Source organism: Ranitomeya variabilis, chromosome 3 (genome assembly GCF_051348905.1).
Source record: "Ranitomeya variabilis isolate aRanVar5 chromosome 3, aRanVar5.hap1, whole genome shotgun sequence".
NCBI lineage: Eukaryota > Metazoa > Chordata > Amphibia > Anura > Dendrobatidae > Ranitomeya > Ranitomeya variabilis.
In genome coordinates this window covers 656672999-656697983 of record NC_135234.1, presented here as the reverse complement: position 1 = coordinate 656697983, position 24985 = coordinate 656672999, and the positions used below count along the sequence as shown (strand labels likewise).

The window sequence follows — 24985 nt, the reverse complement described above, 5'->3', positions numbered from 1 at the left end:
ACGCTGCAGAATGTTAAATCCATTACTATCTGTGGATTTTTCATGCGGATTTCAACTCAACAGTCAAGGAAAAAAATGATGTTACTTCTAAGAAAATTTTAAAAAAATCCAGATTTTTTTCCTAATCCCAGACGAAAACTTTAACCTTGGCTATGATTTCTCTGTTTTAGATGAAAATATGCTAGTGTTATTTGCTATACGCTAAACACTAAACTAATGTTAAAGTATGGATATGATCAGCCAAACAAGCATCAGTGCGACACCCTTGCATCATCATCATACACAGACATACAAGTGCAAAAGTTACAGGAAAAACCTGATGCCTTTAATTTTACATCCCAGTATGTGAGTAAGAAGAGAAAAAGAAAAGAAATGTAGTTGGAGACCATTTGCATATAAATATTTTTTTCTTTATCCTCCCGCAGGGAGAAGAGAGGAAAAAAAATTACATTTACTCATGCAAAAAATGTAAAACCAGGGAACGTATAAGCGTCTTATTGCAAAGATCCCATTTTGCCGTAAAAATATGTTTTATTGCACCTATTCATCGCTTAGAAAGTTGTGAACCACGTCAGAGTCTTTTTGTGTTTTCTTTTTCTGCCGTTTTACCTTGTGTTTAGGCATTTCTTACAATTACTTCCGTAATTGTATTTTTTTTTACGTTTAGGTTTTGTATCCTATGGTTTTCTGTGATGCTGTCATCCTTTAAAGCTGAGGTAAAAAAAAGTTAAGACTTGGTTCTTGTGATGACTTCTTTTTTTTAAACGCTGGCTTGTGCTTTCGACGTATTTCAACGTTTCAAGTGACATTTGTTTTGGTCGACGACATTTATTGGAGGGAACCCTATTCTTTCAATTCGGACTGGCAGAATTTGTAGCGGATAGGACGCACAGAAAAGTATTACATGATAAAAGGCCCAAACTTTTAAAAAATAAAAATCAGGGCTTTTTCGTATATCAACAAGGTTGGCCAAAATGCACTGAAAGGCCGGCGCCTCAGGGATCAGAATTCGCTGTTTTCTCCAGCAAAACAAAGCTCTTTTCTTTCCCCCTTCCGATACCAGTGCAGTCGTGGTACCTGTAAAGCCAGTGAAGGATAGCAGCAAACCATTTCCTTCAACATTTCGGACGATTTCTCATACCGTTGTCACTCTCATCACCACCTCTCTGTTGGAGTTTGAGCTATTTCGATGTTCATTAGGCCGCAGGTGGCTGAGGATGTGTAGGATTGTATAACCACAGTGATGGTTTAAAATAGTCCTAACCCGCTGGCTCCGCCCAGGGCCTCTATCGTGAGAAGAGTGATTCGTCCGTGAATTCCTTCCCCCAAGCTTTGTAGTCCCACTAATAGGTTCCCCAAGGTCCTTGGTTTTATCATAGTTCAGAACCTTCCATTGCTGATTCACAGCTTGCCATCGCTTGAAGATCCGGTAGACCGATGATCCTTCGTGGATAATCAAACCTGTAAAATATGAATAAACATCCATGTAAATAACAGAAGCCATTGAAGAGAAAACATAGACATGTGCATAGTATTCCATTACAACCATAAGACGGACATGCACACATTACAGTAGATGGAGGTCCCAGGAACAATGCTTTGGCCAGTCGCTTGGCTGACAGCAAATTAGGCTGTGTCTCCCATACACAGGAGGACTTGATCGGCTGAGCGCTCCTCTGTTCCTTATGATAAAGCTCCTGACGAAAATCTCTGTCAGGGGCTTGTCTCAGGTTGGCAGCCCAACCTGGATATGCCCGATCGACATCTCCAGCAATCAGTCAGCCAGCGCCGCCATACACATCAGAGTGTTGGTCTAACCCACAGATATTGGCTGGTTCAGCCGACATTAGTTTAATGTACTGTACATGGTGGCTTTACACTAAACCCAACAGGAAGAACTTTACGCTCTACTTAGAGGAGGTTTTCTCTCTTCCTGTAGACTTTCCAATGCACATTAGATTTACCATACATCGTTTGTGCAGTTACCATTTTTCTATATTGCACTGTATTCTGTCCCACCATTTATACAACTATCTAAAATGGCAAACTGTCTGATGAAGGTCTTAGTAATAGACTGAAATGTTACATAATCTATTATTGCCGGCCAAATAAAACTACATTTTCTTCCTTGTATTTGCGAGTGCCGGATTCTTTTTCGTATTGCACGTTAGATTTACGTCAGCTAATCCCACCAATATCAGTGAGAAATAGGGGACATCCCAATTGTTTCCCCACACAGATGAAACTGGGGAAAATAAGTTAATGACAGATGTATTTGTGAACTGCTTACTCCGCTCTTCCCATACATAACACTTAACCAAGCATTCATGTATATCAGGCAGCTATCTGAGGTATATGAGTACCTTTAAGATGACCTATTTTACTCAATTATATATTGCCATTAATTCCACAGCACTTTACAGACAACTTTATCACTGTCCCCTATCAGTATGTCTTTGGAGTTACGATCTGACCAGGCTTTCTTTTCCATTTTGTGTATGACAGTTCCAATAAGTAAAAACAGTGTTTAAATGGCTTTTATGATTTCGTAAAGCCTTGTCCCCAGGCTGCAGTTTGGTTAAAAAAAACCTGTGCTTTTGTCACCTTTCCCTGATCCAGAGATGACTCTCCTCAGCTGCTCTCAGTGTCATTGTCTGTAGCCATGACATCACGTCGACAGCACTGCAGCCAATCTGTGAGCTCAGCCACTCCTGCCGTCATATCGGGAGAGTCGTGGAGCCCAGTGATTGGCTGCAGGCTTTGCTGACATGACATATGCACTGCAGACAACAGACACCGGGAGCAGCGATGGAGTGGTGGACCCAGGGAAGGTGAGTAAAGATGGTTGTTTTTTTTTTAAACAAACTGTAGCTGGGGAAGAGAGGTAATCTGAAATGGTAAAACCCCTTTAAGGATTTGTCCACAGCCTTACCAATAGACTATCTCTACATCCCACTGGCCTGTAGAGTTAACTGCAAGGCTACTGTATTCCAAATGCTTACAATAACCCCTGAATTTAAATAAATTGCCTGTTCTTTCAGTGGGATATATTTTTGCTGGCACATTACATATACCATTACTGGCGTCTTCTCAGGCTGAGCTGCTAAACTGCCAATTTTAGTATTTCTGCAAATGGCAAATGTCTGTATCGTCACATAACGGTGTCAGCATAACACTGTTCAAAAACACAGCATGGATTGTATGCCACACTGGGGCTATTATTGTGTGACGGCGCTTCATTGCCAGTTTATTGTCTTTCTGCATCGGTTTTATGACTGAACTACTCGCGAGTTAAGGCAGAGAAGGGAAAGTTCTTCCACTGTTATCTGTGAAGAACACTGGACCTCAGATACATCCACTCAGTCCATCCAAGGGTTGAGAATTACATTCAATGTCCCGCTGCCTTGAGTTCGCAGTGGGGAGATGGTGCGCGGCTCCATTCCACTGCATTCTCTGCTATGGTTGTCTCAGTATTGGGAACACATCTGCACTGATCAAACAACTACGGGAGAACGTGACTGTATGGCATAAATGTACCGTCAGATACTCCACTATTTTACTAAGCGATGGAATATTGGCAGTCCATGCCGAGACTTATTGATTCCACCTGGCGGAATTATCACTGATCCTCAGAATTATGGTGCACTTATGTACGTAGCTGATTTAGTGCTGCATCCATTGATAATTTTCCCCTGCACAAAGACCTTTCTCTTGTCGATAGTATGGCTTTTGGCCACAATTCTTCCATGAAGACCACTTTTGGCCAGATGTCTCCTAACAGTAGATGCTGGTAGGTGAGTCCGATTGGTTGCTGCCAGTTCTGAGCTGATGGCATTGCTTGGCAACTACTGATTTTGAAGGGAAGTAAGCATGACGTGTCTTTCATCTGCTTCACTAAGTTTCCTTGGCCGACCACTTGCCTTTACGGTCATCAACATTGCCATTTCTTGGTGTCCTCAATACTTATCCTTCATGCAATACCATCAGGCAGAGGACTGATTGGCTTCAAATTTATCACATCAAATATTTATTTATAATGATTTATTTTTTGTTCATTCACTTTATGTTTTTTTAATCGACAAAAAAACAAATAAACTATTAGCACTTCTATTTAATACAGGAAAAATATACTGTAGATCTTTGTAACATGTTAGCCAGTTTTTCAGTTAGCCATTAAAAGGTATCTCTACCACTGAGGACTCTCAAATTTTAATATTTTTCTATTTTTTAAAGAATTCTCACTTTATAATATTTTTTCCACACCTACCAAAAACTTTTGCACACTTCTGCATTGTGGAAGATTTTACCAGAATATAAGCATGAACAAAAGTTTTCATTATTATTATCATCATCATCATTGTATAGAGATAGTAAATGTCTGGTCCATTGGATCAGATCAGCACTTTTTGTGCATAGCTCCACTAACCAATCTCCTTTTGATTGTAAGCTCTTTTGTACTATATCAGTTCCAATTGATGGCAAAGCACTGCTGACTACGTTGGAGCTATACAACAAACATTAGTATTATTATGTCCAAAGCACAAAAAAGAAGTGGCACAGGCACTCACCGTCCCATTTAGTGTCCTTTAGTTGGATATCACATCAAAACAGCAAGGAAGCTTGGAGAGGAGAGGCAACGGACGTTTCACGCTAGAATGCACTTCTACGGGTCCTCCCCGCGAAACGGCTCCTCTCCAAGCTTCCTTGCTGTTTTGCTGTGATATCCAAATAAAGGACACTAAATGGGACGGTGAGTGTCTGTGCCACTTCCTTTTCGTGCTTTGGACTTGGATTGTTGACTGTTTGGCGTGGCACCCAAGGTCCAGAAACCGGCACTCATCAACTGTCCTGGAGCGGTGCAGTTGTGCCTGGCCTTCCTATAGACTCCTGTATTAGTATTATTATGGTTACTATTAATATACAGTTGCTCATCTTGTATCTTCTATGTGCATGGAAACAGTCAGATCCATGCGATCATTTACATTTCTTTCTTTGTCAGGTATATTCTGTTATATACAGTTGACTTTCAGGTAGAGGGGACATATAAGATATGAGCACTAAAGATCCGTCTGAAAAGCTGTTTATTCCCCTGGCTGTTTTATTGCTCTTTTAACTTCACATAGAATTTCCTGTAAATTTTGCATAAACCCACTGCAATAACATCCACTCTCTAAATGCAGCACCTTCTCCTTCAGTTTTACTGGAAATGGAATAACAACTAATATGTCGCTTGTCTAATTAAAATTTTATGCAGTAGTCAGCTAACCAGAAAATTACTTCACTGTCATAAATCACAACTTTATTTGGGGAGTCAGAACCACAACAAGATCATTACTCAAATACCGCTGATTTGATAAAGAATAATGCAATATATCATGACACCCTATACATGTTTATAAGCCTACAAGCTGAATAATGTATGGAAAGCTCTGCTACATGTCCTCCAACATTATATTATGTAGAACTTATCAGCTCAGGGTTTGTCCTCTAGCAAAGGTGTACAGTACAGAAGCTCAGATTTGCCCCTTTATCAATGGCAGCACCCAGAAGTCACACTAATTTAAAGGGAAACTATCATCAGAAAATTAAGTGAATGCGTCACATGTAATTAAAAAAGTAATATTTTCTATTCCTATCCCCATCTTAATTTAAAAAAAAAAATACAATTTGTAATCTTGAAATTTTCACAGTGACAGGTAAGGCTACGTTCACATTTGCGTTGCGTCGGGCGCAGCCGCGGCGATGCATGTGTCATGCGCCCCTATATTTAACATGGGGGGCGCATGGACATGCGTTGTCTTGCGTTTTGTGACGCATGCGTTTTTTTGGCGCAAGCGTCAGGGCGCAGAGGACGCAGCATGTTGCATTTTTTTTGCGCTAAAAAAATGAACGCATGCGTCACAAAACGCTGCGTTTTGCTGCGTTTTGCATGCGTTTTGCGTTGCGTCGCCGACGCAGCACACAACAACGCAAATGTGAACATAGCCTAACACCTGTGTAAACAGCTAATAAAGGATCCACCAATCACAATAAGCGATATCACAGCTGACCCTGTCCACCTCACATCACAATGATCATTAGACGCGTCTATATGACAGATAAGGATGGAATCGGACCCTTGCGGCTATGTTCATGTTTTTCCTGAAACAACAGGAAGAACCTGGCATCCAACAAAGCTCTTGTGGCCAGTGTGACAATTGTAAGACTTAAATTTTTTTATTTTATTTTTCATACAGACTGATAATGTAAATAATGTCAAAATTAACACAAGAAGCTGAAATAATTAAAGGGAACCTGTCACCCCCAAAATCGAAGGTGTGCTAAGCCCACCATCATTAGGGGCTTATCTACAGCATTCTGTAATGCTGTAGATAAGCCCCGATGTATCCTGAAAGATGAGAAAAAGAGGTTAGATTATACTCACCCAGGGGCGGTCCCACTGCGGTCCGGTCCGATAGGCGTCGCGGTCCGGGGCCTCCCATCTTCTTACAACGACGTCCTCTTCTTGTCTTCACGCTGCAGCTGCGGCGTACTTTGTCTGACCTGTTGAGGTCAGAGCAAAGTACTGCAGTGTGCAGGCGCTGGGCCTCTCTGACCTTTCCCGGCGCCTGCGCACTGCAGTACTTTGCTCTGCCCTCAACAGGGCAGACAAAGTACGCCTGCGCCAGAGCCGCAGTGTGAGGACAAGAAGAGGATGTCATCATATGAAGATGGGAGGCCCCGAACCAGACTGCGACGCCCATCGGATCGGACAGCCCCTGGGTGAGTATAATCTAACCTCTTTTTCTCATCTTTCAGGTTACATCGGGGGCTTATCTACAGCATTACAGAATGCTGTAGATAAGCCCCTGATGCTGGTGGGCTTAGCTCACCTTCGATTTTGGGGGTGACAGGTTCCCTTTAATGGCTCGATATCTGATTTTAGATTCTCTTTAAATCTATCAAGTGCCGTGGCCTTCTGTTTGGGAATGTGGGTAGCTGGAGTCATTAGGGCCTCTATTGGTCAATCATATATTGTAGATGATTTTTACATACACCCAGTCCACAAACACTTGCGCCTCAATTTTATAAACCTCCACTGCATCTTTAAGAGAACCATAGACTGGTACAGTTGGAAGGGACCTCCTGGGTCTTCGTGTCCAACAGACAGATGTCTGTCCAGCCTTTGAAGACTTCCATTGAAGGAGAAGTCACCACCTCTCGTGGTAGTCTGTTCCACTCATTGATCACCCTCACTGTCAAAAAGTTTTTTCTAATATCTAATCTCTATCTTCTCCCTTTCAGTTTCATTCCATTGCTTCTAGAACTGGCAACTGGAAACCAAAATACGTGGATTCCTGCTTAGCATAATTTATTTACATCAAAATCATCATAGTTAGCTTTAAGAACAACTGAGACCTTATACCCACGGCTATAATACTGCTTCTGTACAAAGATGTAATAGGGGACATATAGCATGAGGAATATCTATACATCTACAAGCCTTTGATTCTAGAAAGTATTCTGAAATTTTGGGGGGTACTTTGCCATTTGGCATCCCACCAGGAGCACCTCTGACCTGCCAAGGACTGCTCTAGAGGTCAATCTAAAAAAGTCTACCTGGAGCAGCAGACACCTCTGGAGGTTTGATCCTCTAAGGCCGATGATTGATTCAACAAGTACGGTAAGTAGTCTCTGGTTTGAAAACTGGTAAGAGTGGATTTACTGGGAGCCTCTTCTTAGAGCTGTTTAAGAGATTTGTGATATTTGGTCCAATGTTGGATTGCAAGGAACGGGCTGGCCACATATCTCCTGAAACAAGCGTGATTGCTTCATATACTTCTATGAAGCTGTCATGGTCAGGTCAGGAGACATGTGGCCAACTAGTGCATTACGATCCAACATCAGACCGATAACCTCGGCCACCTGAAACCGCTACAGTGGCCACTGAGATCCTGGCCTCTTGATGTTAGGAACACTGCCAGAGAAGTCTGAGGGTGTTGGAGGGGCGACTGGTAGTCTTCAGCTTTTCCTTGTGACCTAGTAGTGCTGGAAGCCTTTCAGCATTGTAGTGAGGAGTCTTCAGAAGTTCAGCCGTGACTGGATCAAGATACAGATGGCAATGTGAAAGCTTTAGAGTGGTTGTCAGATGCCAAGCTCTAAGCCTCAGAGAGACAAGTTCACTTAGGCACCACATATATTTATAGGTGGCACCGCCACCTGGATAGCATTACAATGCGGCTTACAGAAGTCCACGGAAAGTAGGTACAGCTCCTAGAGCCATCCAGATCATGGAGAAGTAGTTTTTATTTTTTGCTGGATGTTGCTGTGAGTTTAAGGATACATTCACAAACACATATTTTCCTACAGAGTGCTGACATCGCATGGGCAGCACATGGACCAATATTAGTGAATGGGTTATTCGCATGAACAATTTTATAAATGGATCAACTATGGTAATAAAATTTTCAACATGTGCTAATTTAATCTGGGTTTGAAATGAGACTCAACTATATATCTCAACGGCCATACAAACGCTATCCGTATGTTTCCAATGGATCTCATGCAAAAATTAACACAGGAAACTGTATTCGGCCTTGCATAATTTGTGTAAAGGGAATCTGTTACTAGGATTTTTTACCCCAGCAGTATGATGTAGGGGCCGAGACCGGGATTCCAACAATGTATCACTTATTGGACTGCTTGCTGCAGTTGTGATAACATCACTGTTTTATCTGCACCAGATCTAGCAGTGCTCTGAATGCTGAGCTCTAGATAATCCGTCCACAACACTGTGTAATGTGCAATACATAGGCAGAAATCTGCCAGTCAGTGCTGGGGGCGAGGTTATACAGAGCTCATGAATATGGAAGAATATGGAGGAGGGTGGCAGGTTTGCTAGTCCTCTAGTGATAATCTCCTGCTGAAAAAAACTGTGATTTTATCAAAATTACAGTGAGCAGCACAGTAAGTGACACATCACTGGAATCAGGGTCTCGGTCTCTACATTATGCTGCCCTTAGATTAGCTGGCAAAAACCTGGTGACAGATTTCCTTTAATAACTGATGTATGAAAATGAATGTCACATGGATGTAACATACAGAGAGCATAAGGATGATAATACAGTTGGAAAATTGTTTTCTTCCTTGAAGAAAATGGAACCATCTTTCATGCTCTCATGTGAGCTTAGCTGAGCAGAAATAAAACTGTGTCAGGTTCTAGGACATGCACAGCTAGAGCGGAGATGTCTGGGGGCGAGGACCTCCCTTACACGGCACCCGTCGGAGGTTCATTAACGTGGCAGACAGTATATATTGGCCCAGTGCAGACCTATAAGACCTTTGTGCCAGTGTGTTATATCCGGCAGCTGGCGCTGTCCTCAGCCTCCTGCACACTCCTCTGCTTCTAGCTGTAAAAGCTCTTGTACTTCTGCTGCCCATGACAATCCTCCAGCTACTGCATTTAATGAACTTGCCCTCCCGTGTATGTGTATGTGCGCGTCAAAGGCTAAGAAATAGGACTGCATTTAGCTGTGACCCAATCCTCCAATCCCCGCACGTAGTCTATCCTTCTACTCTGAGCGGTGTTATTGTGGCTATTTCTGATCTACGCCTGGGTAGCAGTCATTACCAGATTCTTCTCGCCTTGACCTCTGTTTTGTCTAACTGAACTAACCATGGCGACTCTGGACAGTACGACAAGAATCCTGGCAGATCCCCTAGTCAGCCGTTACTAATAAATACAATTCTTGGAAATGGAAAAGAAGTAAAAAAAAGCCCCTGAACCTCTGTGCATCTGTTAAAGAAGCACTCCTCCTCCCACCAAAGTTTTTCCCCTCTTAATATACTGCAATCACTAAATTATGCAGCGCTGTGTAATTACTATTGCTCATTTTGCCTTTCTACCCAGCTAATCCTTCTCTTTTCCATTACTTTGTATGTTCTCCCAGTGTTTGTGTGGGTTTCCTCCGGGGTCTCCAGTTTCCTCCCACTCCAAAGTCATACTGGTAGGGAATCTAGATTGTGAGCCCCACTGGGGACAGTGATGAAAGTGTCTGTAAAGCGCTGCGGAATATAATAGCGCAGTGCTTTACAATAATGTAGTATATACAGCACTCTTTTCTAGGCAGGTATACTGGACGTAAGAGTAGGTGGAGGACTTCTGTACTCCAGACACGTGTGACATAAATCATGCATGGCTGTCCTGATTCTGTGGAAGTGCATTTGCAGGGGGCCATCGTTCATGCAGTTTGGTTTAAATGAAAATGTCAGACTATAAATATATCTTCTATATATAAACGACTGTATGTTTAATACCACAGTCCAAACCAACCTAGAAATAAAAGACAGCATGGTAAACTACTTTGGGGCAAATGTATCATTTCTCTTTTGTTGGACACCGAGAGCTAAGGGGCAAAGGCAAGTAACCAAAGTACTGGTAGCATTGAACGTTTAGGTATAGTTTCTATGGCTAGCAGAGCCTTAAATATGTTGCTTGTTCTTGGTTTCCTAAGAATGTCAAATAAAATCTATTTTATCTAAAATCTTTTCAGACATAATTTAATGCCTAAACCTGGGCATACACTTTAATTACCCGTCAGCCTATAGGTATTCCTCTCAACCACTCCACACAATCATATGGTTAAATGTACATGGGGAGCGGTGGCATAACTTGGAGATCATGGGCTCAAATACAACATCTCCAACAGGGCCCTCAACTATTGCAAGTCTTTTGATAGCAATAGTCTTTTCATATTGGCCCCCTAGGCTCCAGGGCTGACTGCAACCTCAGTGCACAATTAATGACCAGTCTGCCTGTGTCAACGACCGTCAATCAGGAAACAAGTAGCGGTTGTTTAGTGTCCCAGATTGTCTCTTGTAAACAGACACAAAGTTGCTGCCAGACACCTCTGGTGGAGGCTTACCTATTATAAAAACAAAGGATTGGGCATGTCAAAACTCAACATGGCTGATGTTTTTCATCCCTACAAGTACTTCATTATTAAAATAATATAGAAAATTGGCATTAATGCACTTACTGCTGTGTTTGGGGCACGGTGATCAGCAGTACACAGGGTTGCCCGCCTCTTATGCTTCTGCTCACTGGGCCCCATCATGCACTAAAGTGCTGTGCGCTAAAACTAACCTGCTATTATGGTTCTCCAGGTCATTATGAGTTTATAGACACCAAACATGTCTAGGTTCTTTTTTATTTAAAGGGTGAAAAAAAATCCAAAGTTTGTTAAAAAAAACTGCGCCATTTTCCACTACCCGCAGAGTCTCCATTTTTTCGTGACCTCGAGGTGGGTGAGGGCTTATTTTTTGCTTGCCGAGCTGACGGTTTTAATTATATGATTTTGGTGTGTGTACGATCTTTTAATCACTCGTTATTGCATTTTAATGCAATGCTGCGGCGACCAAAAAAAACATAATTCTGGCGTTTTTACTTTTTTTCTCGTTATACCATTTAACAATCGAGTTAATACTTTTTTATATTGATAGATCGGAAAATTCTGAAAGCAGCGATGCCAAATATGATTTTTTGTATTGTTTTATTTTGAATGGTGTGAAAGGGGGGTGATTTGAACTTTTATATTTTTTTAATATTTGTAAAAACTTTCTTTTTTACTTTATGCATGTTTCAATAGTTTCCATGGAAGACTAGAAGCTGCAGCTGTCTCATCGGCTCTGCTACATAAAGGCGATGATCCTGTGCAGGCGTACTTATCTGCCCTGTTGAGGGCAAAGCAAAGTACTGAAGAGCACAGGCGAAGGGAAAAGTCCGAGAGGCCCAGCGCCAGGACACTGCAGGATTATGCTCTGCCCTCAACAGGGCAGATAAGTACATCTGCGCGATGCCGAGCAGACCGTGTGGATGATGCAGGGAGGGACGCGTCATCCACACGAACCAAGGAGGGCGGCACCACAAGAAGATGGGAGGCGCATGACCAAGACCAGCGACGCCTATCGGACCGGACCGCCCCGCAGGTGAGTATAATAAAAGTTATTTTTCTTCTCTTACAGGTCGGGGCTTTTCTACAGTTTTATAGAATGCTGTATATAAACCCTAAAAGGGGGTGGCCGTAACTCGTATCGGCCAAACCTGGTAACAGGATCCCTTTAAGAAATTTTTAATAGATTAGAGTAGGGCCCTGGCAAAAGAGTCTGCCATGTTGTGGTGGCGGCTTAAATTTTTTGACCAGAACAAAAGCTGCTGGCTATTTATGTGATATGGTGTTTCATGTGAACTGTTACTATCTGATTGGTGAGGACAGGGTGCAGAAGTTGACTTTTTCCAAAGGTGGGCAGTGGGACTGTGGAAGGTTTGAGGGGTGGAGGCAGAGCTGGAGTGGAGCCTGGGCGGAGTCTTAAGGGGGCCCGAAAATGTTGCCAGTATGGGGCCCTGAAATTCCTAGTGGCAGCCCTGGCTGGAAGCCTGGGGAAATACTATTTACAGTCTTCTGCAGCCTAACCCTTGTCTTTTCCTCAATGTCCACCAGGACCACCTAAGAGCATGTACCTATAGGAACTGTAGATCTGGCCTTGGGCAGAATTGATTACAATATAGACTATTTATCTATACAACCATTTGTAGTTTCCTTTTGTTTGTAGGATTGTTTTCTTTCATTAGAAGACATCGTTTTTTGTTTTTGCATTTTTCTTAATATTTACTTTTTTTTTTTTTTTTCACAGATCACATACATTGGGGAACACATATTGATGGAAACCACTCATCCCACTGCACAACCTTTGATGTTTATTATGATTTATGCATAATTTGCTCTGCGCATTTTTCCCCCTAAAAATGTTTTTCAACATTTTTTTTAATTTCAAGATGTTTCATGCATTATCATTTTATTTTTTGTAAAAATTGAATATATGAGCGAGTCAGGCATTGTAAGCATTGAGATTCCTTTATATTTCAATACCAAGCGTCAGTTTAGGTTTGGGTTGAGGGATGGCCTTAATATGGGCAGGTACCTCCCCTTTTACCCATAGTGTGGTTGGTTCTCCAGAAATGGGGTTCCTATCCCACTACCTTATGATCAGGTCTAATTTGTAACCAATATGGCCCAAACACATGTGCAGACCCGCTGGACCCCATCTTTTCCCCTCTAGTGCTGGTTTACTTGGATCATGAGCAGTTCCTGGACGCTGATTTCAGCAGGGATCACGTTAGTTGTGGAGTGAGTGAGTCTTTTGATGAATATAATCACTGACACATGGGGATTTGTGGAATAATTCAGCTGTTTGCTCATGTATTATTATCTTTCAATGATGCATTATGTCCTATATGGATTTATATATGTGAATGTAAACATGCAATACGTGCCCTACTCTGCGCATGATGAATCTATTGTGTTCTCTATGCATTATGGATATTGTATGTAATTGATGTATTGATTGATGCACCTTTAAATATATTGGCATTCGCATCTTAACATTGCTTGAGAAAGGTCAAAATTGGATCGAAACGTCACTGTCACTACAGGCTATTAAATTTTTATAATTTTCTATTGTGGAAGTGCAGCCTTTATTTTTGTCTGCACATTTATACAACCATCTATCTTTCTGGCTATCCTTCTGATTGACTATCCATTATCTATCGATGTCGTATCTATCTATATATCTATTATCTATTAATCTACCTACGTAATATCTATCTATGTAATATCTATCTATCTTGTATCTAATATCTATCATCTATTAATCTATCTAATATCTAGCTATCTGTTATCTATCTACTGTATTAGGGTAAGTTCACACAGGGAGTTTTTGCTGCTTTTTTTTTCTGCAGCAAAATCAGATCTTTTTGGCAGGAAAGAAGCTGCATCAAAAACGCAGGTTTAAGTGCATTTTTTGGTGCGATTTTCGTCAAGGTTTTGGTGCATTTTTTTGTCTCTTTGTGCATGCCAATAAAGTTGAGTGCCCCAGAGGAAAAAAAAAAACTTCCTGTAGATAGATAGAATGAATAGATAGATAGATGATAGATAGAATGAATAGATAGAAAGATAATAGAAAAATAGATAGATTGATAGAATAGATAGGTACATTACCTGCGGTATCCTTTCCCCCCGGCATTTTCCCACGGTGCAGAGGTTACCTCAGGTCAGGCTGTGAGGGAGCGCAGGCTCGGTGACATCACCGCTAGTTACTGAGCCTGCGCCCGCTGCGTATCATTCATTCCCCAGTTGTTTACAGCCAGGAGCGGTCGCATTAGCAGCGCTCCCGGTTGTAAACTTTATCTCCCCCAGATATGGATTACTGCGTGGGACACTTGTTATATTGGACTGCGTCGGACCAGGCAGTATTTGTGTTGGTTTGTTATTTTTATTTCAGGAGATCAAGGGCATCGCATGGATTACCTGAATAATAAAATGGAAAAACTGTGTGGTGTTTTATTTCATTAAAGGACTTTATTCAGCCTGTGTCTTTATTTACATGTAACAACTATAGGATTAGTAATGGATAGGTGTCTTATAGACGCTTCTCCATTACTAAGCCGTGGGCTTAATGTCACTGGTGACATTATCCACACAAACATTACCCAGCTTGCCACCGCTACAGGGCAAGTGGGAAGAGCCGGGCAAAGCGCCAGAATAGGCGCATCTAATAGATGTGCCTATTCTGGGCATCTGTGGGCTGCTATTTTTAGCCTGGGGGGCCTATACCAATGGCCCTTAACCAGCCTGAGAATACCAGCCCCCAGCTGTGAGCTTTAGCAAGGCTGGTTGTCAAAAATGAGGGGGACCCCACGCCATTTTTTTAAATTATTTATTTAAATAATTAAAAAAAAAAAAAAAAGCGTGAGGACCCCTCTATTCTTTATAACTAGCCTCACTTAAGCTGACAGCTGGGGGTTGCAGCCCCAAGTTGTAAGTTTTGTCTGGCTGGTTATCAAAAATAGGGGGGGGAACCCACGCAGTTTTTTTTTTAAAGTATTTATTTATAGTGCAGGAGTGGCAGATGAAAACTCCCATCCGCCGCTCCTGCTGTCACTGTAATTAGCGCTAGCAGGTGTCAGATGATGGGATCAGTAGTCCCATCAGCTGACACCAGTAACTGGAGGTAAACTGCATACCTCCGATCACAGCTGAGCGCTCCCGCTGTCTTCTGACAGCGTGGTAACTGCGACTCTTTGACCGGCGGGGAAATAATCCCAAGCAGTGTTTGCCGCGCTGTCATGCATATGACAGCGTGTCAAACACTGTATTGTCGGGCCGCCCATTGCCATTGTGAATGGGGTTCGGGTCCGCTCTGCTGGATGACAGGCTGCATGGACACATCATGCAGCCTGTCATCTAGATGTAGCAGAGCGGAGTGTGAGGTCACATCTGGCTCTCCTTGACTTTTCTGCAGCCAATACGCTGCAAGAAAAATCAACCTGTGCATTTGCAGCGTTTTTTCACCATCAATTCAAGTCAATGGGTGAAAAAACGCTGAAAGAAGTGACATGTTCTATGTCCAAAAAACGCAGCAAAGCACAAAATCCTGATGACACAAAAAACCAATGTGTGTGCATGAGATTTCTGAAATCTCATAGGCTTTGCTGGTACTGTAAAAAGCAGCTGCAAATTAGTATAAAAAAACGCAGCAAAAACGCTCTGTGTGAACTTACCCTTAATCTATCTAATACAGAGGTGTCAAACTGCATTCCTCGAGGGCCGCCAACAGGTCATGTTTTCAGGATTTCCTTGTATTGCACAGGTGATAATTTAATCACCTGCACAGAATGATTCCAGCACCTTGTGGAATGCTAAGGAAATCCTGAAAACATGACCTGTTGGCGGCCCTCGAGGAATGCAGTTTGACACCTCTGATCTAATATCTTTATCTAATATCAATCTATGTAATATCTATCTATCTATCTATCTAATATCTATTATCTATCAATCCATTATCTATCTAACATCTGTCTATCCATCTATCTATCTATTAATCTATCTATCTAAGATCTATCTACAGTGGGGGAAATAAGTATTTGATCCCTTGCTGATTTTGTAAGTTTGCCCACTGACAAAGACATGAACAGTCTATAATTTTAAGGGTAGGTTCATTTTAACATTGAGACATAGAATATCAAAAATAAAATCCAGAAAATCACATTGTATAAATTATATAAATGTATTTACATTTTGCAGTGGGAAATAAGTATTTGATCCCCTATAAACCAAAAAGACAAGGATCCCTAAAATGTAACTTTTAATAGAACCAGTAAAAAACTCAATTATTCATGTTAAATAGAGTTTTTTACTGGTTCTATTAAAAGTTACATTTTAGGGATCCTTGTCTTTTTGGTTTATAGATTTTTTCTAGGATTTCGGTCCATCTTAGCTTGGTTTTTTTATTTGATCCCCTACCAACCATTAAGGCTACTTTCACACTAGCGTTTTTTGCAATCCGTCGCAATGCGTCGTTTGGCCGAAAAAACGCATCCTGCAAAAGTGCTTGCAGGATGCGTTTTTTCCCCATAGACTAACATTAAGCGACGTATTGCGACGGATTGACACACGTCGCAACCGTCGTGCGACGGTTGCGCCGTGTTGTGGCGGACCGTCGGCACAAAAAAAGCTACATGTAACGTTTTTTGCCGCCGACAGTCCGCTTTTTCCGACCGCGCATGCGCGGCCGGAACTCCGCCCCCACCTCCCCGCACCTCACAATGGGGCAGCGGATGCCCTGGAAAAATGCATCCACTGCCCCCGTTGTGCGGCGTATACAACGCTAGCGTCGGTAACCTCGGCCCGACATACAGCGACGGGCCGAGCCCGACGCTAGTGTGAAAGTAGCCTAAGAGTTTCGGCTCCTAAAGACCAGTTAGATGCTCCTAATCAACTCGTTACCTGCATTAAAGACAGCTGTCTTACATAGTCACCTTTATAAAAGACTCCTGTCCACAGGCTCAATCAGTCAGACTCTAACCTCTACAACATGGGCAAGACCAAAGAGCTTTATAAGGATGTCAGGGACAAGATCATAGACCTGCATAAAGCTGGAATGGGCTACAAAACTATAAGTAAGAGGCTGGGTGAGAAGGAGACAACTACAATAGTTAACAAATGGAAGAAATACAAAATGACTGTCAATCAACATCGATCTGGGGCACCATGCAAAATCTCACCTCGTGGGGTATCCTTGATCATGAGGAAGATGAGAGATCAGCCTAAACCTATACGGGGGGAACGTGTTAATGATCTCAAGGCGGCTGGGACCACAGTCACCAAGAAAACCATTGGTAACACATTACGCCGTAAAGGTTTACAATCCTGCAGTGCCCACAAGGTCCCCCTGCTCAAGAAGGCACATGTGTAGACCCGTCTGAAGTTTGCCAATGAACACCTCGATGATTCTGTGGGTGATTGGGAGAGGGTGCTGTGGTCAGATGAGACAAAAGTTGATCTCTTTGGCATTAACTCAACTCACCGTGTTTGGAGGACAAGAAATGCTGCATATGACCCAACGAACACCATCCCCACTGCCAAGCATGGAGGTGGAAACATTATGTTTTGGGGGTGTTTCTCTGCTAAGGGCACAGGACTACTTCACCGCATCAATGGGAGAACGGATGGAGCCATGTACCATAAAATCCTGAGACACAACCACCTTCCCTACGCCAGGACATTAAAAATGGGTCATGGATGGGTCTTCAGAAAGACAATGACTCAAAACATACAGCCAAGGCAACAAAGGAGTGGCTCAAAAAGAAGCACACTGAGGTTATGGAGTGGCCTAGCCAGTCTCCGGACCTTAATCGCATAGAAAACTTATGGAGGGAGATGAAGCTCCGAGTTGCCAAGCGACAGCCTCAAAATCTTAATGATTTAGAGATGATCTGCAAAGAGGAGTGGAGCAAAATTCCTCCGGACATGTGTGCATACCTCATCATCAACTAGAAAAAAATCTGACTGCTGTGCTTGCCAACAAGGGTTTTGCCACCAAGTATTGAGTCTTGTTTGCCAGAGGGATCAAATACTTATTTCTCACTGCAAAATGCAAGTAAATTTATATAATATATACAGTGTGGTTTTCTGGATTTTATTTTTGATATTGTATCTCTCAATGTTAAAATTAACCTACCCTTAAAACTATAGACTGTTCATGTCTTTATCAGTGGGCAAACTTACAAAATCAGCAAGGGATCAAATACTATTTGCCAGACGGTATCTATCTATCACTCTATCATCTTTATCTATCTATCACTCTATTATCTATCTCTCTATCTATATATTATCTATCTATATCTTTGTCTATCACTATCTATCACTCTATCTATCTATCTATCTATCTATCTATCTATCTATCTATCTATCTATCTATCTATCTAGCTACAGTTATATGAAAAAGTTTAGGCACCCCTATTAATCTTAAGCTTAATGTTTTACAAAAATAGTTTTTTTTGCAACAGCTATTTCAGTTTCATATATCTAATAACTGTTGGACACAGTAATGTTTCTGCCTTGAAATGAGGTTTATTGTACTAACAGAAAATGTGCAATCTGCATTCAAACAAAATTTGACAGGTGCATAAGTATGGGCACCCTTATCATTTTCTTGTTTTAAATACTCCTACCTACTTTTTAGTGACTTACTAAAGCACTTTTTTTGGTTTTGTAACCTCATTGAGCTCTGAACTTCATAGCCAGGTGTATGCAATCATGAGAAAAGCTACTTAAAGTGGCCACTTGCAAGTTGTTCTCCTGTTTGAATCTCCTCTGAAGAGTGGCATCATGGGCTCCTCAAAACAACTGTCAAATGATCTGAAAACAAAGATTATTCAACATAGTTGTTCAGGGGAAGGATACAAAAAGCTGTCTAAGAGATTTAACCTGTCAATTTCCACTGTGAGGAACGTAGTAAGGAAATGGAAGAACACAGGTACAGTTCTTGTTAAGGCCAGAAGTGGCAGGCCAAGAAAAATATCAGAAAGGCAGAGAAGAAGAATGGTGAGATCCGTCAAGGACAATCCTCAGACCACCTCCAGAGAGCTGCAGCATCAACTTGCTGCAGATGGTGTCACTGTGCATTGGTCAACTATACAACGCACATTGCACAAGGAGAAGCTGTATGGGAGAGTGATGCGAAAGAAGCCGTTTCTACAAGCACGCCACAGAGTCGGCTGAGGTATGCAAAAGCACATTTGGAGAAGCCTATTTATTTTTGGAAGAAGGTCCTGTGGACTGATGAAACCAAAATTGAGTTGTTTGGTCATACAAAAAGGCGTTATGCATGGCGGCAAAAAAACACAGCATTCCAAGAAAAACACTTGCTACCCACAGTAAAATTTGGTGGAGGTTCCATCATGCTTTGGGGCTGTGTGGCCAATGCCGGCACCGGGAATCTTGTTAAAGTTGAGGGACGCATGGATTCCTCTCAGTATCAACAGATTCTTGACAATAATGTTCATGAATCAGTGACAAAGTTGAAGTTACGCAGGGGATGGATCTTTCAGCAAGACAATGATCCAAAATACCGCTCCAAATCTACTCAGGCATTCATGCAGAGGGTCAATTACACTGTTCTGGAATGGCCATCCCAGTCCCCAGACCTGAATATCATTGAACATCTGTGGGATCATTTGAAGAGGGCTGTCCATGCTCCGCGACCATCAAACTTAACTGAACTGGAATTGTTTTGTAAAGAGGAATGGTCAAAAATACCTTCCTTCAGGATCCAGGCACTCATTAAAAGCTACAGGAAGCGACTAGAGGCGGTTATTTTTGCCAAAGGAGGATCTAAATATTAATGTCACTTTTCTGGTGAAGTGCCCATACTTATGCACCTGTCAAATTTTGTTTGAATGCAGATTGCACATTTTCTATTAGTACAATAAACCTCATTTCAAGGCAGAAACATTACTGTGTCCAACAGTTATTAGATATATGAAACTGAAATAGCTGTTGCAAAAAAAACCCAATTTTTATAAAACATTAAGCTTAAGATTAATAGGGGTGCCCAAACTTTTTCATATAACTGTATCTATCTATCTATCTATCTATCTATCTATCTATCTATCTATCTATCTATCTATCTATCTATCTATCTATCACAAAGCCTCGCAGTTAATGCAGACACCATTACATCTCAGGGCAAATTAATTTTCAGTTAAAAGTACACATTTATGTTTTTCTATTGGATTTTCAGTAGAAATGTGTTTGGGAAGATCAAAAATATTCATGCTCATTTTATTTCCTCAAAAGAAATCCATGTGACTAATATAATGTGAATCAATGACCTCAGACAAGCGGCTCATGGTCTGTTTCCTGCACTCGCTTTAATTATTGCCGTAGCACTGTATCTGCAGACAATGCCGCTATTTTTCACAGTGTTGACTTTAGAGACCCCCTGGATCCACCTTGTTCCCCTCCAGTGCGCAGTTATTTTGGGCCTTCAGGACACAGTAATTCTCGTCTTTTTATTAGACCTGGACCCATAGCTGAACAGGTTTGGTGCTGACATGGCTTGTTTTGTGTAGGAAGAATTGTATCTCTTAAAAGGTTGATACATAAAATGAGAATAATGGGGATAGGGGAAAATATGTGCAAGTGGGTTAAGAGCTGGCTCAGGGATAGGAAACAAAGGGTGGTTATTAATGGAGCACACTCGGACTGGGTCGCGGTTAGTAGTGGGGTACCACAGGGGTCAGTATTGGGCCCTCTTCTTTTTAACATATTTATTAATGACCTTGTAGGGGGCATTCAGAGTAGAATTTCAATATTTGCAGATGACACTAAACTCTGCAGGGTAATCAATACAGAGGAGGACAATTTTATATTACAGGATGATTTATGTAAACTAGAAGCTTGGGCTGATAAATGGCAAATGAGCTTTAATGGGGATAAATGTAAGGTCATGTACTTGGGCAGAAGTAATAAGATGTATAACTATGTGCTTAATTCTAAAACTCTGGGCAAAACCACCAATGAAAAAGACCTGGGTGTATGGGTGGATGACAAACTCATATTCAGTGGCCAGTATCAGGCAGCTGCTACAAAGGCAAATAAAATAATGGGATGCATTAAAAGAGGCATAGATGCTCATGAGGAGAACATAATTTTACCTCTATACAAGTCACTAGTTCGACCACACTTAGAATACTGTGCACAGTTCTGGTCTCCGGTGTATAAGAAAGACATAGCTGAACTGGAGCGGGTGCAGAGAAGAGCGACCAAGGTTATTAGAGGACTGGGGGGTCTGCCATACCAAGATAGGTTATTACACTTGGGGCTATTTAGTTTGGAAAAACGAAGGCTAAGGGGTGATCTTATGTTAATGTATAAATATATGAGGGGACAGTACAAAGACCTTTCTGATGATCTTTTTAATCATAGACCGGTGACAGAGACAAGGGGGCATCCTCTACGTCTGGAGGAAAAAAGGTTTAAGCATAATAACAGACGCGGATTCTTTACTGTAAGAGCAGTGAGACTATGGAACTCTCTGCCGTATGATGTTGTAATGAGTGATTCATTACTTAAATTTAAGAGGGGACTGGATACCTTTCTGGAAAAGTATAATGTTACAGGGTATATATTTTAGATTCCTTGATAGGGCGTTGATCCAGGGAACTAGTCTGATTGCCGTATGTGGAGTCTGGAAGGAATTTTTTTCCCCATGGTGGAGCTTACTCTTACCACATGGGTTTTTTTTGCCTTCCCCTGGATCAACATGTTAGGGCATGTTAGGCTATGGGTTGAACTAGATGGACTTAAAGTCTTCCTTCAACCTTAATAACTATGTAACTATGTAACTTAATGGCAGAATATTAGACAGGAAACATATGATGCATTGAAAAACGTTTATTACGTTTCATTGAAGGGAGGGGAATAAAAAGCAGCAATTCTCAAATATTTACAGCAGCTTAGTTTTATTTTACTCTTGTTTTTTTTTCGGTGCTCACTGTGCAGTATAAGTGACACGTTAACTTTATTCTGCGGGTCAGTACGGTTATTACACATTTATAGAAATGACTTTTTATAGTTTACTAGCTTTGCACAATAAAATACTTCATACATAGTAATTTGCTTTCATATAGTCGTATTCTGAGAGCCGTAAGTTTGTTAGTTTTCAGCTTGCGGACCTATGTAAAGGTTTGTTTTATGCGGGATGAGTCACGTTTTCTCCGGTATCATTTTGTGATTGATGTGATTTTTGTCAGTGCCTTTTATTCCATTTTTTGTAAGGGAAATAACAAAAAGCTAGAATTTTTTTTTTCCACAGCTTTTACCGTATAGTTAACTAAGACATCCTTGCGTGAAGGGTAATTATGGGTGCGTCAATACCAATTATGAATGTTTTACTTTCTTTTTTACATGAAGAAACAGGTAAAGGGGAAAAGCGGTTTTTAATTTTTTATTAAACTTTTTTGTACTTTTTAATTTAGTTCCACTAGGTGACTTGATGTTCTGCACTGCAAGGTATTATACCCCCCTATCAGGCCCAGGACTAATTAGGTGTCTGAGGTGGCAGCCATGGTGGCCATTTGTAGGCCTCTTCTTGGCATAAAAACATCCTAGCCCTCTAGATATAGCTGACAAGGGTTATACTACAAGGATCTGCTTTCTCACTCTCAGCAATCCCTACAGATTCATTAGGGCTCCGGATCCCACAGGTATACCAGCAGCACCCATGAGATCTGCATGATGTACATATCCACCATGAAACTGGAATGAACTCACGCTCATGATACATATACATCAAACCCCATTAAGTGCACATGTTTTTAATGGCTATTCGTCAATTACACAATACTGACTGTTACCAGGTTCTTCCTTCCGATCCTACAGGTGTGTTTCAAAGAAAACTGAATCATTTGTTGGACACTGCATTTGCACACAATATCATTACCAAACGTGAGAGAGAATTTCTGTTTAATTGCCATCCAAAGACCCCGACTTTCTATATGCTCCCAAAAGTGCATAAGTCACTGGATGTTCCCCCAGGTAGGCCAATTGTGTCGGGGATAGGGGGGCTATTGGAGCGGCCATGCATATATGTCGATTTTTTCCTTCAGCCGCTCGTGCTAACCCTAAAGTCCTATGTGAGAGACTCTACCTGTCTTATTTCACAGTTCCAAGACTTTGAAGTTCCCCCGGACACTTGGCTCGTGACTCTAGATGTGGAGTCACTCTACACTTGCATAAGCCACGAATTGGGTATTCAAGCTGTATCGTTCTTTTTGGACCAGAACACCACCGGGGATAGAGGACACGATTCATTTCTGTTGGACCTATTACTGTTCATACTGGATAAGAACTTTTTCATCTTTGATCGTGTCTTCTATAAGCAGGTGAGAGGCACGGCCATGGGGGCTAGGTGTGCCCCTGCGTATGCCAACCTGTTTTTGGGGTGGTGGGAGGTCACCAGGGTGTACTGTCTAGAGGGCTACTTGAAACATGTTATCAAATGGCAACGCTACATTGATGATGTTGTATTTCTCTGGACAGGCACCCTGGAGGAATGCCAGGGATTTGTCGAGGCATTAAATGACAATCCATGGAATATCAGATTGACCTCGCAATACTCACAAACAAAGATTGAATTCTTGGACCTGGAACTGTGCATAAGTGGCAACAGGATTGTGACTTCGCTGTATAGAAAACCTATGGCGTCTAATAGCCTTTTACATTTCACCAGTTTCCATCCCAACCATCTAAAGAGAGGAATCCCCAAAGGCCAATTTTATAGAGTGAGAAGGAACTGCACCCGGCAGGGGGACTTTCTGGAGCATTCTCGGGATCTTACCTCGCGATTCCGTGAGAGAGGCTACCCACATAAGGTAATATCACGTGCCTTTGGGGCAGCCAGAGATAGCAGCAGGATGGGCCTTTTACAGCCTAGGATTAAAGCTACTGAAAAGCCGCTCGGGATTATTACATCTTATAACAATCAGTGGCAAGATGTGAGACAGATTTTGTCTAAATATTGGGGCATTTTATTAAGCGAATCTAGGCTTAATCCCCACATTGCCACTCAGCCGAGTTTGATAGCTAGAAGGGCCAGGAATCTCAGAGACCGCTTGAGTCATAGTCACTTCCAGCGCCCTACTAGAAAACTCAATAGGGGAACTAGACTCAATGGCACATTCCCATGTGGGACCTGCAACATCTGTCCGTTTGTCCTTGGCGATGTATCTATTTTGTCCTCTTTATCTTTACAGATTCCTACTAAGTCCTACTTCAATTGCAAATCACGCAATTTGATTTACGCCTTGATTTGCCCTTGTCTCAAAATCTACGTGGGCCAAACAACTCAGGAACTAAGAAAACGTATTCAGCAGCACTTTTCAAATATCACAACAGCCAAGAAAGACAAGATAAAAGGAAAGAATATCACCTCGGTGGCTTCACACTATCTGGCCGAACACAACTCCCAGTGGAAGGGTACCAGGATATTGGGACTTGAGGAAGTTCAATCTAATATTAGGGGTGGAGACATCTCCTCGGAGCTCCTGAGACGAGAGTCCAGATGGATCTTCAATTTGAATTGTCTCACCCCTTTTGGCCTCAACGAGGACCTTCTATTTACTGGTTTTTACAAATAGACTACTCCATTCTCTAGCCTATATTGGCTTGTTATTCAATTCTTGTACTTTTCGGTAATATTGTCTTTCTTGGAACTCATTTTTACCTGTTTGATTTGTTATTTGGACTCTGGGTCATACATGTATATACAGATATTATTGTATTCTATATAATAATTTATTCAATGCATATATAATTAATAATCTTCACTCCTGCATAGACAGCATAACCTTCCATTAGGATCCTGGATATACTACATAATTGTTGTCTTGTTTAGGGGTTGCCATATCAACAAATACTCTACCCTTTCGTACGGTCACAGAGTGCCAATTGGCTACTCTGGTATTCTGTTGGTCTGGTTTATCTGGTTAACTGTATCTATTTTTGACTGATACTTGTTTTCTACACAAAAACAATACAAACAATTATATACATGCTTAGGTTTTGTTGTATTCTGTCCTATTGGTTTGGACTTACATCAGTGC

At 41.6% G+C, this 24985-nt stretch overlaps 1 protein-coding gene across 1 annotated transcript in view; it reads right to left on the bottom strand.

Moving 5' to 3' along the window:
• Positions 1 to 303: 303 nt before the first annotated feature.
• The window catches only part of MARCHF9 (membrane associated ring-CH-type finger 9), a 266343-nt gene continuing 241661 nt past the window's right edge, over positions 304 to 24985 (bottom strand). The window contains exon 5 of the mRNA XM_077297788.1: positions 304 to 1461. Within this exon, the coding sequence (XP_077153903.1) occupies positions 1136 to 1461 (326 nt within the window). The 3' untranslated portion in view covers positions 304 to 1135. The remainder of the gene's footprint in view (positions 1462 to 24985) is intronic.